This window comes from Odontomachus brunneus, unplaced genomic scaffold, assembly GCF_010583005.1.
Source record: "Odontomachus brunneus isolate Ranch 3 - 2012 unplaced genomic scaffold, Obru_v1 Obru_scaffold_002, whole genome shotgun sequence".
NCBI classification, from domain to species: domain Eukaryota; kingdom Metazoa; phylum Arthropoda; class Insecta; order Hymenoptera; family Formicidae; genus Odontomachus; species Odontomachus brunneus.
This window is the reverse complement of record NW_022639452.1, coordinates 2,786,334-2,800,983: the sequence shown is the minus strand read 5'-3', so window position 1 is coordinate 2,800,983 and position 14,650 is coordinate 2,786,334. Positions and strand designations below refer to the sequence as shown.

General features: G+C 47.1%; 1 protein-coding gene across 15 annotated transcripts in view; it reads right to left on the bottom strand.

Annotated features, from left to right (window-relative positions):
• The window catches only part of LOC116841928 (ankyrin repeat domain-containing protein SOWAHB), a 152,586-nt gene that overhangs the window by 52,681 nt on the left and 85,255 nt on the right, over window positions 1-14,650 (bottom strand). For 9 of the 15 annotated variants that reach the window (XR_004377640.1, XM_032810526.1, XM_032810555.1 and 6 more), the window contains one exon: window positions 3,467-3,491. The exons of 2 other annotated variants lie outside the window; for them this stretch is intronic. Coding sequence is in view for 12 of the 13 variants with exons in the window: in XM_032810526.1 (XP_032666417.1) it covers window positions 3,467-3,491 (25 nt within the window). In the remaining variant the exon portion in view is untranslated. Of the gene's footprint in view, window positions 1-3,028; window positions 3,032-3,466; window positions 3,492-14,650 lie in introns of all 15 variants that reach the window. 4 more of the 15 variants (XM_032810536.1, XM_032810497.1, XM_032810507.1 and 1 more) reach the window with 3 other exon arrangements.

Here is a 14,650-nt window from a genome sequence, read left to right as displayed (position 1 = left end):
TCCACAGATAATTGGTGCGCGAGGATACGAAAGTCCGCACAAATTTCAATACCTCCTCGACGAGAGAGTCTTCTGAGATACACACCTTGCGCGGGAGGGGGGCCGTCGATCCCATCGGGATAAATCTCGGCGTGCGATCTCTCTTGGGTGAGCAATCGTTCCATCTCGCGCAACATCTCGATTGTAAACGCGCGCGCGCGGCGAATTTACGACGTCGAGTAGCACGACGACGCTACACGAAGCGGAGTCTTCCGCGCGACAAAGCGCCCTCCGTTCGCCCTAAACTACCTCGCCCCCTGCGCTGGTATATGTGTATATTCCGGTACCGAGTAACACCGCAAAAGAGATATTTCGCCGATCCTCATTATAACTCACTCGCGCGGCTCGGTTCGAGTCGGCGTTTTTTCGCGTGGGTGTGCGACGCTCGGATCGCCGCCGCGTCGTGGGGCCCCATGGCGGAAGGCCGCTCAGGTGGGCGCGTAGCCGCGTAGTGATAACTCCCGGCGGAGCGAGAGAGCGAGAGAGAGAAGAGAGAGCGAAAAGAAAGAAAGAGAGAGAGCGGCGGATATACTCGAATTTCGGTTATTAATTCCGTGAGGGGCGCGACGGGGTGCTACGACCCCCTCGTGCGTGTCAGCCGGGGTTGGCCCTTCTCCGTGGCCTCGCCCTTGGGACCCCTCTGAGACAATGGCCGCCTGCGGCGTCGGATGTCTCCGACGACGTCTGCGGACCCCCGTCGCCACGGTCGCAGTTTTACTACTATAGAGACGTCAGTTATCCGTCCCGTCATTTCGTATTCGGGGCCCGGGCTGCTCTCGCGGGCCCCTTTCCGATTTATCGGGACGAACGCGCCGTCGCCGCCGGCGCGGGAACGACCGACGGACAGACCGACCGACCGATCGACCAGGCAACGTCGTGGTCATCGTAAACGTGCCGGAATCGCGATATTCCCCGGTATCTCTCTTACTTCCCTCTCTTTTACCGCCGATAATCGGCCGTATTTACGGATTCCTTGTTCCCACGAGCGTGTATTTGTGTATTTCGCGGTCCACGAGAAGGAGGATGAGGTGATCCGTGTCGAGGCCAAAGGGAATCATTACATCATACGTACAATCAATGAGGCACGGATACGAGCGGGTAGAAGTTAAAACCGATAATTTGTGAAGTCGGTATATACTTAATTCGCATCTCGTGCGTTGCGCGAGCGTCGTCATTACTTCAATTAATTAGGGGCCGCTCCACGTTCATTATCACGGGGTAGAAATGGTATAATAATCGTCGTGCCGTAGTATCGAGCCTCAGACCAGCGTGTGTTTTTCAATTCAATGCAACGTGCTTGTGCGAATCTCACTAAACGGGCATCGGCGTTCATACCCGTAAGTTTCTGCCGATAAATATGAAAAATGCCGGCAGCAATTTCACGCTTCTACTCTACGCTATTCTCTGAATTTCTTTAAGTGAGATCTACTCGGGAAACGAAGTGTCAGCCGAATAATTCGAGGCTGACAAGTAAATCTACCCAAAAGTTACACGCCGATTTCTTCCTAATTTGGCATAAATATAGAAGTACAAAAAATATTTAGATAATATTTTTTCATGATCCACTTTTTTTTACCCACTTTGATTTTCATGGACAATTTATAACTTTTTAATGTTCTCACTCTTAACATCAACATTAAAATTGCCGAATTTCTCGGTTTGATCGAGATTCGAACCATTTTTGACTAATTTAGCACAGATTAAAAATATTTTGGTTGGAATCTCGGCTAAAGAAATTTAAAATAATTCGTATCTCAGTTATGCCGATTTTGTTAAAATTTTAATTAAAATTGCCGGATTTCGATTTGACCGAGATTCGAACCATTTTTTACTAATTTAGCACAGGTTTGAAATATTTCGGTTGGAATCTCGGTTAAAAAAAAATTTAGAATGATTCGTGTCTTAGTTATGCCGATTTTGTTAAAATTTTAATTAAAAATGCCGGATTTTAGTTTGGCCGAGATTCGAATCATTTTTGACTAATTTAACATAGATTTGAAATATTTCAGTTGGAATCTCGGCTAAAAAAATTTAGAATGGTTCGTGTCTTAATTATGCTGATTTTATTAAAATTGTTTATAAACGTTTTAAACTATATCTTGTATTCAATTTGATTTCTTATGCATTTTTGTTGCACTTATTAATGATTGGAGTGAGAACATTGAAAAGCTATAAACTCCCCGTGAAACTCAAAGAGCCAAAATAAAAAATGTGACTTAAATCTTTTTGTACTTCTACATTTGTGCCAAATTAGAAAGAAATCGGAGTATAACTTTTGAGTAGATTTACTTGTGAGTAGCTTTTCACTCATTGATAAGTGAGTTACTCCACTCTCGAATTGTCTGATGATATTTTCAAATTGAAACTTGAATCTGACGTGTTCCAATGTTGCTACAGCAAATTCGTACACAGAAAAATACATACTGCATTGAAATAAGAGTTACTCATTTCAAATATTTTACAAGTTTACATAAACGCGAGTCTATTGTAAGCCTCAAATTTTTTCAAGATATATTTTGTATATTAGCAAAGTTTGTATATTAGCAAAGTTTAATATTACAATTGATAATATTAAGTTAAATTGAAACAAAAATTCGGTTTGCTTACTACACAGAGACAAGTCAACTTTCCTTTCGATAAAATTTTGTAACATTCTTGTAAGGAGCGTAAATTCTCCTTTTAAACACATGAGAATAATAATTTTCCAAATTTGCGACAAATATATTTTACGATTATCATCAAGAAAATATTTTCTGCTAAAGATGACCATCGAAAGGAAAATAAATAAAATAATCGACTTTCTTAGCAGTAGAGAAATATTGTGTGCGTTCTAACTAATCAAAACATTTGCTGTATTCACCCGTCAGGATCTCATTCATCACCGGAATTTCACTCGCGAAAATTTCACTCGCTGTTTCGATCGGAAAAATTCACTCCAAGAAATTCAAAGACTAAGCGAAAGAAAAGAAAAGTCAAGCGAAATACTCACGCCCTGTGCAGTATGTGCGACGGATATCCCACGGTGATTCCGCATCGAGCCCAGGCGTATATGCAACAACAGAAATGCACTCCGGTTAATAACCGACCGATCGGCGGAGTTCCGCCGCGCGAATCAACCCCGCTACGGTTTCATAAACGATTCCGGTATGGGTTATCGAGGTATCTGCCGCGCCTTCGCACGGCATACCTTTTACCGATTAGCAATGTAAACTACATGCATGTTGATACGCGCGAAACTCCTCGGGACGCGGGTCGGCTCGAAACGCTCGCGAATTCTCTCCCTCTTATGTGCTGCACTCTCGCACACGAGAGAGTGCATACAAGAACCGTGGCGCGCTCCGCAATTAATCGCCGGCCATCGTCGGTTTTCTCGGGCCCCGAACCCATTACTTTGTAGCATTTGGCGGCACTTAATGACCCATACTCACGGAAGTCGGATCCTGGGCCAGCACATGAAACAGAAAAAGCGTGAACGTACAGGTCAGACATGCTACTCAAAATTCACAGTGCGCTGCGAAACGTTTAATTTTCAATTTTAAGGATCGAGCGTAGCAGCGGCGGCGGCAGCAGCTTACCGCCGCCGATACTCTCTCCCCGCTCGTAGCCAGTTTCTGCTTTATCGTTCCTTTTTAAATTGCATTCGTTTAGAAATTCCGCTCGCACAACCGTCGCTCGTACGCGCGCAGGTGAGTGACTACGTGCTTACACGGGGCGGCAATGCGGGGAGGACAGTGGACATTATGCGGGCATAATAATCGGATTGTAATCGGCCATGCGACGAAATAACGCGCCCTCCTCCTGCCCCCGTGCTACGTGCATAATGTCACGCAGTTCCTAAGTATAAAGACGTTCGACAATTTGTTATGCATGCCTCGGTGGACGAAAATTGCATTTAATTCGCCGCTGCCCCCCGTTTCACCGGGCGGCCATGGACGGCTGAGGACGCTCCGTTGACTACATAAATGTAGATGTTCCATTTAAAAAGCCATTCTCGCGTGTTTAGCATAATACGTAATCGCGCGAACCGCCGTCCGCGCCGGATTATTCCCGCGTCCGTCGTCCGCAAAAGGGTTACCGCGTCGTTAACCGTAAGGAAAAAGAAAAGAGAAAAAGGAGCGGAGGAGAGAGAAACGAGCAAAAATATCCCGCCGCGCGATCGACATTCTCCGAACAGTTTATTCCTCGCGCGCAGACGACATCCCCCGTCGCAAATATGCACTGAGACGGAAAATATCTCAACTATGAGAGATAGTTATTTACGATATATGTACGATAGTGTACGATATGTGTACGATAGTTATTTACGATACTAGTTTACTAGTAACACGTTTACTCGTACTAATATACAAGCTTTTACATCGAGACAAACTTTCTCGCAAATGAGACAATATTCTCCAAAATCCGTTGCTTTTATAAAAGCAATATTTGTTTTATTTGCACAAAAAATTTACATTTACACGGAAAAAAAGGTTTGGCTGAATTAACCAAATATCTGGTCGAATATGAACGATACAGAAATTCCGATTGAAGTAATCCGAATTCTGTTTAAGTCAACCAAAAATCTTGTTAACTTAAACAGAATTCGGGTTACTTCAATCGGAATTTCTGGATCGTTCAGATATTCGACCAGATATTTGGTTAATTCAACCAAACCTTTTTTTCCGTGCATAAATATGTCGTTAACACCCAACGAGTAAATCACTCTTATCTTTCAGGTATTTTTCTGTCAGTGTAAAACGCGAAGAGAACTTGAGTTGTCTCCTTTCTACACTTATTATTTGTATCATTGCATACAAGATCCGTGGAATTCGTCAAAATTTCAATAAAAAGCTTGATCATAACTTTATTTCTCTCATCAGCGATACTTGGTCTCTTTCTCTGTCGAGTTCGTTTCACGACCCATCTTCGTTCTTCACCTCGTTTTTTTCTCTCTTTTTCTTCTCGTGTTTGTTCCTCACACACTCGTATTTTCTCGTATTCGCAGCGATTCCGGCAGGTCGACGGAAAATTTTGCGGCTGACCGCCGTTTCGTTTAAACGACGACGTAGGGGCCGTTAGCGCGTTTCAATCAGTCGGTGAGTAAATGGCAATTCGGCGAGACGCTTCGCGTAACTCACACACACACACGCGCGCGCGCGCGCACACGGGCGTGCCGTTCTCTTTACTCTTCGGTGGACAGTTTTACCACCTTCCGACAATACCGGTTGTCAAGCGGACCGGCGAGAAAAACTCGTTGTCGAAACGCGAGCGAAATCGCCGGTGTATCGGCAGACCGCACCGCGCCGCACCGCAGCTGGCGAACACACATCGACGAGCCGGTGAAATCTGGGCGATGAAAAGCGACAGTGAGTGGCGAATTTTTGGAGCTCGCCACGAAAATCCCGGCGATTCTCTAATCTGTTAATTCTTCTCAGGGCGCAGCGACGCGCCTACTCGCGTCGGAGCGTGACATACGGGCGAGAAGAAACCGGCGTTTCCGACCGCGAGAAAGCTTTCGGTTGCTAAAGAAGGGGTGAGAGAACGAGGGGCAGAGGAACATCGTTTCGCTGGTAAAACGCGGAAGACAAGAGAGCCGCGTGTTTCGAATCTCGATTCGACATCTCGGTGTGCGGTGTTACAAGATGGACGGTAATACGATTATCCGTGGGGATGCGCCGAGAACGCGGGAGAGTTATACGCGATTGCTACTAGCGGCCGTTATGAACACAGAGTATCGCGCCAATAAACGTTTGTGCGAGTTTACAGAGGGAAAAAGAGCAATGTAGAAGACCGCGAATCGAGGGAGCCGAAGTAAAGACGAAGAGGAGCGCGAGAAGAACGGACGCAACACCGGAATCGAGAGGGAGGAAGAGAAAGAGAGAGAGAGAGAGAGACAGAGAGGCAAGGAGCTCAAGAAGCGAGGACAAGGTGAGGCTGGCAGGGCGGAAAGGAGAGAGCGTAAGATCGAGAGGATGGGAATACCTGTAGAGAGGCTCTCGCCGCAAGATCGCTCCGGCTCCCACCGGAATTTTAACTTTTAATAATAAAGCGAGGGAGTCTCGCGTTGTTACGTTATGATAGCGCGGCGGGAGGGGGTGGCACGGAGATGGAGGCGAATTAAAGGCAGTAGAAGGAAGTTCTCTCGCGCGCGGAGGCTCTTTCTCCCTTCTCGTCGTGGCTTCGAGAGAGGCTTGGTCGGGGCCGGGGCAAACCGCAGCACAGGCACCGCCGCCACCGCGTAATTGCCGAGCTCTCACTTATCGGCCGTTCGATTGATTATTATTTTTACGCGCCGCGACCCGCCTGACCCCGCCGCGCGCGAGAAAGATCGCCGATCGCCGTGCCTCCGATCTCATCATTAAGCGCCGTCGGTGTGGTGGCGGTGGACAGATTTCTCGTCCCCGCGACGACGTGACGACCTCCACGTCACGATCATAACGGCGGCGGAGCCGCGGTTTTCCTCCGCGCGAGTGCGATATCTCTCGGCGCATCGACGACGATTTTAAGGATCTGCTCGGTTGCCTCCGAATGATTCAGCACAGTATTCACGGTCAAATCTTATGCTTAAAGCGGGGTCTACAATGAGAACTTAAGACATAAAACTTAAACTTTAAGCCTGAAGCCGTAAGAAGTTGATCAATTACAGTCGATTGTTCCCTGTATTAGCAAATCTTTTAGCTATCACAACTAAATAACTTTGCTCTGAAAGCAAGAAAATTTGCTCCTGTAGCTAACATTTTTAGTTGTCCATATATTAGCAAATCTTTTTTTTCCGTGTAAGCTTTAGAGCTAACGCACAAGCACATCCGTAACATGTTACGTTACGTTAAGTATTGACAATACAATGACCAAACCTAATACAATGACCTTGTACGTAAACTTGTACTTAAGTCAACGCACAAAGAAATCCGTAAACTTAACATATTACGGATGTTCTTGTGCGGAGGCTCTTAGGCTTAAAGCTTAAGTTTTATGGCTTAAGTTCTCATTGTAGACCCCGCTTAAGATCGTCTTGAATTCATCTTCGGATGCTGCACGGATCGTCCCTTCGGCTACGGAGCACCCGAAGATGAATTTAAAATGATCTTAAGTGCAGGGGTTACATAAGGGTTGGCTGACCGCAATATTTATCTTTGCCAACCACCGAATTTATTCCTCACATTTTTCTCCGGAATATGTGCGGAGGGAATATTATAGTTTTTTTTTTCGTATAAATTCAAAATTTAATATGTTTTTATTAGTGCAAGAATAGCTATTATATAATGGTATATTATATATACTATTAGCTTTATCATACATCATAATGATCGGATCAATTCAGGCAGTGGGTGTAACTTTTGGTAAAATCAATCGCGCGCGTACCTGAGCTAACCTGAGCTAACCTGAGCTAACCTGAGCTAACCTGAGCTAACCGGTGAGCTTTCCACGACGAATATTATAATCTATTAAAAACTATTGTCGATTTGTCGGTTCGTTGGTTGGTCGGTCGGTCGGTCGGTCGGTCGGTCGGTCGGTCGGTCGGTGGCGGGCTATTATCTTTATATACCTCGACCCATCTGACCTTAATGTACCGACCGCTGCCGCTCCTTGAATCATGTTATTAAACCGCTTGATCTTATGGACAAAGGTTGCCAGGTGTGGGGAACGGCGAAATCACGCGAGAGAGCGCGCGCTGTCCGGCCAAAGAGAGTGTGAGAATGAGAGAGTGAGAAAGAGAGCGAGAGAGCTGGTTTTTTCCCCCCTTTTCCTCTTCGTAATCAAAACGCGGAATACACCGGAAGTCGTGATCGTATAATTAAATAACAAAGTAGGAATTCCTCGGAGATTGGGCCGGGATCGCGGGACCCCTTTTTTATGCACAACAGAGTGCGGCGGTTACGCGGTTTAGCTCGCAGCGGCGCAAACAAATTAAAACATCCGCTAACGTTGCCGCATTTTAAGCGACGCTTTACCTCGGGGCGAAGCTCGTGAATGCGAACACGAACCGGAGGAGCGGTAAAAGCTGAGCCACAAGTCGGCGGTGGCGGCAGCGGTAACGCGCAATGCGGCCGGAGAGGCCTTCGCCGCCGCGCTTTTTCTTCGGCAAGCAGTACAGAATAATTGGATTCGCGAGGGTGGCGGACGCGCGTGGGATGAGGAGGAGAGCGAGGGAGGGCTGGGGGTGGCGGAAAACCGGCGAGAGAACTCAAGTAACATCGCGAGGGAGGAGAGAGGCGCAATGAGCCGTATAAATAAAAAGCTCGGCTCGCGAAGCGCGCGCGAGCACGGAGTTACCGAAGAAAACCTACCTGCCCGGCCGCCCGTGTTGTACCGAATAATAATTACACTGCCCCGCTGTTTACGTACAAACTACAGAAATTTCTCCGGAGAGCTTGCGCCGACAAGCTCGGCGGAAGAAGAGAAAAGAAAGGGAGCGCAACCCCCTTCCTCTCCGTGCAGTCCCAAGAAGCGTCCGAGGTTCTCCTCGAAATGTTTTGTGTCGCGTAGCAGGTGCTTTCCGAAGCAATTAAAAGCTGCGCGCATGCGGTCGTTGATGAATACGGCCTCGTGTATCAATCGCGTGAAAAAAAAAGGTTGTATGTAAATCGGGTATAAATATCGCTAAGTAATAATTGCTCGGCGAATGAATAGAACGATCGATCATATCTCGAATGCAAATCGAGCGCCCGCCGCGATATCGACCCTGAACTTTAGATACACACACACACACACACACACACGCACACATGCACGCATGTACACACATACACACGTACACACAGGTGCACGCGCGAGCGAGCGAGCGAGCGAGCGCGCGCGGACGGTTTACTCATTTAAACTAAATTATTCCAAATAAATGAGCGTGTCCTCGGGAGTACCTACATCCCCGGGACATTCATTCACCCTTAATTAATGATCCGCTCGAAAGTCGGCGGGATTAATCGCGCGCAATCAGATCACCGTAATTAATTACTTCGTGTTGGGAGCACTTTGTTTGCGTCGGCGAGACTATCTTGATGAAATGAAATTGCACGACGTCGTGTCCCCCGCCCACCCGAAAATGTGCAAGTCAACGTGAAACAAATGACTCACTCTACGTCGTGACTCGTTTTCCCGAGCTCACCTCGATGCGCCTCGATAATTATTGATCTCGCCCGGCACAAAGTATGCACCCTTCGCTAACGGGTCGACGATATCTAGCCAGATTCGACTAGTATGTGTTTCTGGTGTCAGATTGTCTATTTGTCTCTCTGATTATCACGGCGCACTTCTAATTCTCGATTGATAAATCCGACCATCGCCCGATTCCATTACCACTCGAGCGAGTCTCGACGGTAAAAATAAATGTGACGTATTAATAGTCGTTGCTTGAAACTTGCCTCAAGTGAGATACTCAAATCTGAATTCAGAGTTAGATGAGAATTTCTCAGCTGACTCGTGTGACAGAGCTGCGCTCCAAAACTATGTTCAAGTGGAGTGGTATTTAATTGACTAATCAGAACAAAGAAAATAAAAATTTCTTTATCATGATTGGTTAATTGAACGTTACTCTATTCGAGTAGGATTTTGGAGTACAGCCCAAGTAAGTGCTACATACAGCGTAATTCAACTGAGAAACGGATCTAACTCTGAATAAAAGTCCGAGTATTTCATATGAGACAAGTTTCAGTGACAAGTGACAATTATTAATACGGGCCTAATGTCCGTTTCTACCAACTTTGATTAACTTACTCGGTTGGTTATTCTAATGGAATTGATCAATCACATTTCTCGTTAGCCAGACTTGATAGATGCGATTGGAATAATCAATTCCATTGAAATAACCGGTTGAGTTAACCAAAGTTGGTAGAAATGGGCATAAGAGAGGCTGACTTGATACGTCCCGATAACCATTTCTCAGTTACGAGAAAGAAATGAGGAAATCATTCTTTGATAACGTACTCGTCGATACGTCTCGATGATCGCACATCGCTATTATCGACACTCTTAATATCTATTTCCGCATGAGACTCATTTTCGACAGACAAAAGACACGAAAAATGCGGAGTGACGTCGACCGGTGTGTTAATGGCGGCTGTTCGATGCAAAGAGGTCGAAGATGGCGGTGCAACGGACGCCGATAAATGGCACTGACGTTGTCTTGCAACGACGCCTTCTAACGGCTCAGTTCCGTAAATGTCTTACGATTCGATAGCTCAATCTATTCGATAGATCGATATCGCAGAGGAGATTCTAGTGCATATGTGCGAGAAAGCGGCTTTGCCACCAATGCTACGCTAAATCCAGCTTTCGGAGAACGACTTTTGGATGATTATTCAACAAATTATTACATCTAAATTTAATAATTTAAACAATTAGATCTCTTTTCGCCATCCTAAAGAATCCTCTCTTAATTGATTCTAAATATAGTTCTGAGGCTCGGAGAAGCCGAAATGCTTGAGAAAAGGAGAACCAACATTACGACGCTCCCTTGATAAAAAATCATAATTTTCACTGCATCGTCCGTCGTGAGGTGACTCGCGAATGCTCTAATTCGAGGAAACACCCTTCCCCATCGCGCCCTTGCTGTTTCTTACGAGAGATTCACTCGCATCGTCCGATTACCCTTTGCTTTTCGCGAACGGGGTGCCCCGACATTTTTCATTTCCCTCGGGCAACCTCCCTTATCAATCTCTCGGACGTACGTGTGATACAATCTACGGCGTGTATATATATATAAAAGGCCGTATTTTATATAATACGACGGGATCGCAGGTAATAATATCAGATCGTATCCAGTGCGAGTAGACGAGAGACCCGTAGAGATGGTTTATGACATGCGAGAAGCGAGCGAAACGGCTCCGCGCGAGCGGAGGTGGAAAGATCTTTACGACCTCTCCTTGACAGCGCGAGGATCGTCCCGGCGCTTCCGCCCTATCCTTTGGCAGACACCGTCGTGGGTAAACTTCCTCCCCCGCGCCCGTCCGCGACTTACTCTATTCCCGAGTAGAGGTCCTTTTCTCATATATGAAGCGGGGCCGCGACGTACCGACAGCCATCGCGCGGCCAAGCAGATGCGTAATATTTCGGAAGGGAATGACGTCGCCGCGCGAGAGATATCGCAAGTTTCTCGAGCGTAAAATATCGTCGCCGAGTGTTAGCTCCGTCGCTGTATTCCGGCGCGTTAGCGATCGGATACGGAGGTGTAGCTAAAGTATGGGGAAAGGACTCGAGATTTGGATAAAGAATCGTCGAGGAAATCTGGGGATTTTACGCTCTACAACAGTAAGCTGTCCAGGAGGAGATCCTCTTCTCCGTTAATTACCGATAATACTTAGTAATAAAGCAAGAAATAGAGAAATGAGAAAAAAATACAAATACTTAAATGACATAAGAGCATTCCAATTTTTGCGCCCACGTATAGTCCTGATAGAAAATAGCACAAATGTGCAGTGAATTGTCGAAAATAGGGACGGGATGATGAAGTAGCCAAGAGGCGATTCCTCGCAGGCAATTCGGAAAAATGTGCTAACATTAATTTAAATTCGACAAGAGATAGGTAAGAAAAATTGGTGGAAAAACGAAATTATCCAAATTACGCGCGAATTGACAAATGTATGTCCACGTTCCTAGAAAATTGCACGAGTCACGGGGCAAAAGTAAGTAAACGTGAAATAAGGGACATTGTGGCGAGACGGACCACCCCGAAACGCGGTAATCTCGAGTGCAATCGACGGTCGCGATACGTCCGCTTCTTTCGACGGATCGCCGGACGGTTGAACTCGTTCGCAGGAGGCTATTAAGATAACCGGCGACGAGCATTAATAAAATCAGCGTGACGAATCGCTCGCGGAAGTCGGGAAAACGGGTTAAGGCCCGCTCGGGAACAATAGATCACTGCGTTGTTGCGTTGTTCGCGCGCGGCGCAGCGCAGCGCAGCGTGAGGCGCTCGAGAGGCGCAACGGCGCTGCAAAGAGGCCGTTCGCGGTTCGTTCGCAGGATGACGAACGAGCATTTCGGATGGCGAATCTTATCAGCGACGCGGCAGATAACGAGGCAGAGAGTAACTCCGTACGCGCGTCGCGTTCCTTCCAACGGAGCCGTGCGCAGGGAAACGGTCAAAGGTCATCGAGGCGAAGTCGAACACCCACACGGAAAGCCACACCCAGGTAAATTATCGTGCGAAAGTCACGAGGAGACGGTTCGATACGTGACGACGAGTATCGGCCGCGGAAACCGCAATGACGTATGTGATACAGCAGCTAATGTCCCGAGGGAGTAAATAAAAATGCCGAGAAATTATCTCTAAATTTCTTGGAGGGAAATTCCACGAGAGAGAGAGAGAGAAAGAGAGTGAGTAACCGTTGAGTCACTCAATTGAGTGACACATTGACAATTGAGTCACATTTAAATGTGAATTATTTTTCACTTATATGAATTCTTCAACCAGAATATTTGCATTTCAGTCAATATCTTTTTATTTCAAATTTAAGAATGAATCTGACATACATTTTATCGTCAGAGGAATGTATTTACTCTAATCAATTGAAATTTTCGCTCTTATAGAGTCAGCGTCTACTCCAAGCTTAAATGAAACATTCATTCTTACAATTTCAAATGACGATATATTTATTGTCGCTTCGAGTAAAAATACCGTCATTTTTTACTCGTTTTGAGTGAGATGGTTCCCAAGAGAGTGAGAAAGTAAGGAAAAGCGTCCAGTTTTCTTGCTCTCGGCACTTTGGCATTTGATCAAATATTAAGGTGTATAGGGATGCAAAAGTAAACAAATAAATAAATAATAATTAATAAGTATTTAATATATAAATCTCCTCTCACATATATACTTTGATACTTGGTAAGATCCGAGTAGGAGCTCGTCGAAAACTGACGAGCACCACAACAATTACCGGACGATTTCCCTTATTTTTAATTAACGTAGACTCACATGACGCAACAGAGTTCTCTCGCGCAGCGAGTCTTCCTCCGTTCGATATTAATTTTAATTCGAGATCTCGCTTTCTCGCGAGGGAAACGTAATCAACGTTGCGGCGTGAAAAACCAGACGGCTTTCCACGGAATTGCATGACAGAGTCGCACCGTGTGCCCGCGAACGCCCGGTGATTCTTTATTAGAATCCCATTTTGAATTTATGTGAGTAAGAACGCTGGCTGAGCGCGCGAGTCGCCGGGAGAAGGTGTAATTGCGGCTTCAATTACGCCGCCGATGGCAGCTTACTACAATGGGACGCCTCGATCTCTATCGGCCGTTCGCTTTCTAAGCGGAATGGCGGCTTTTCTGCCTCCTGTTGTAACCGATTCGCTGATTGCCGAGAGACCGTGTCTGTTTCCGAATCTCACGCTCTCGTCTCTCGAGCGTGCCGTCACTATGCGCTTTCCTATCCCCCGTCGGATCAGCGACGGTCTCATCTCCCGTCGTTTTCCATTCGTTCTCCCTTAAACGCGGTGTTATCGCACACCTCGTCCGCTTTTCGCCCTTTGTCGCGTGCCCTCTTTCCCCCTCTTGCGACGTGCAATTTATGTTACAGACAGACAGACGAGAGAGGGAGCAAGGGGTACCGCGTCGTCGGAAAGTGGAACACCGCGTTACCAGATTACGTCACCGCCATCGAGCTACTTGTCAATTTGCGGCGTCGTTCGACCCTAGAAGCTCAGAATGACGGCCAACGAGACGCGCTCCGCTGGTGGAGTAGTAGCAGTCACCCCCGGTGCCGAACAATTTCGTTCTCCTCGAGCGTTTTGCAACGAACGAGTGGCGCCTGTTTGTCTCTCTCTCTCTCTCTCTCTCTCTCTCTCTCTCTCTCTCTCTCTCTCTCTTTCTCCTTCTCTCTCTCGCTCTTATCCCCCACAACCTATTCCCTCTTTCTATCCCTCCCCACCATTTTATACCCGTGGGCGGATCCCGGATGGACCTAATAAATTGTTTGTTGTAATTAAATGAGTTCGAGGGAATCGTGTAGGGCGTGTGGGGTGGAGAACGGGCAGAGAGACGCGGAGCACGAGGGAGAGAGCGAGCGAACAGGCGAGAGACCGAGCAGAAGGGAAAGCAAGAGAGCAAGAGAGCAAGAGAGATAGAGAGAGAGAGAGAGGGAGAGAGAGAGAGAGAGAGACGCAGGGGGCAAGAGAGGCCGGGGAATAGGAGCCTCTATATATAAAGGAATAAAGATGAACGGCCTATGGATGGGCCGCTATCTGCGCCGCTGGAACAGAAACACGCTCGTGGCGCGACAGCCCCTGACAAATGACGGCCCGAGCGGGGCTATTGCCGCCGCCCCCCAAGCAACCCCTCCTCGTCGGTACATCCACACATCGTACCCCTCTATACGGTTGCCGGCGAACGGCCGAGCAAGCGAGCGAGCGAGCGAACCACCCCCGACACCGCTCGCCGGGGCCCGGGCCATGATTAAACAGGGGGGGAGGGGGGCGAGGGAACGAAATTGAGCGGCGAATATTCCGCGGTGCGCGCCGGAGTGCGCTTGATAAACTCTCGATTGGCTCGCCGAGAGCAACACGACTGCCGGGCCGCTTTCATGGGAGCCTGGCCTCTCGCGAAACACCATCGCCGCGGGACGACTATTTTTTTTCGTCCACCCGCGGAAAGTTCTACGGATCGAGTTGCCTTCGATGAGAGAACCAAAAAAAAAAAAAAAAAA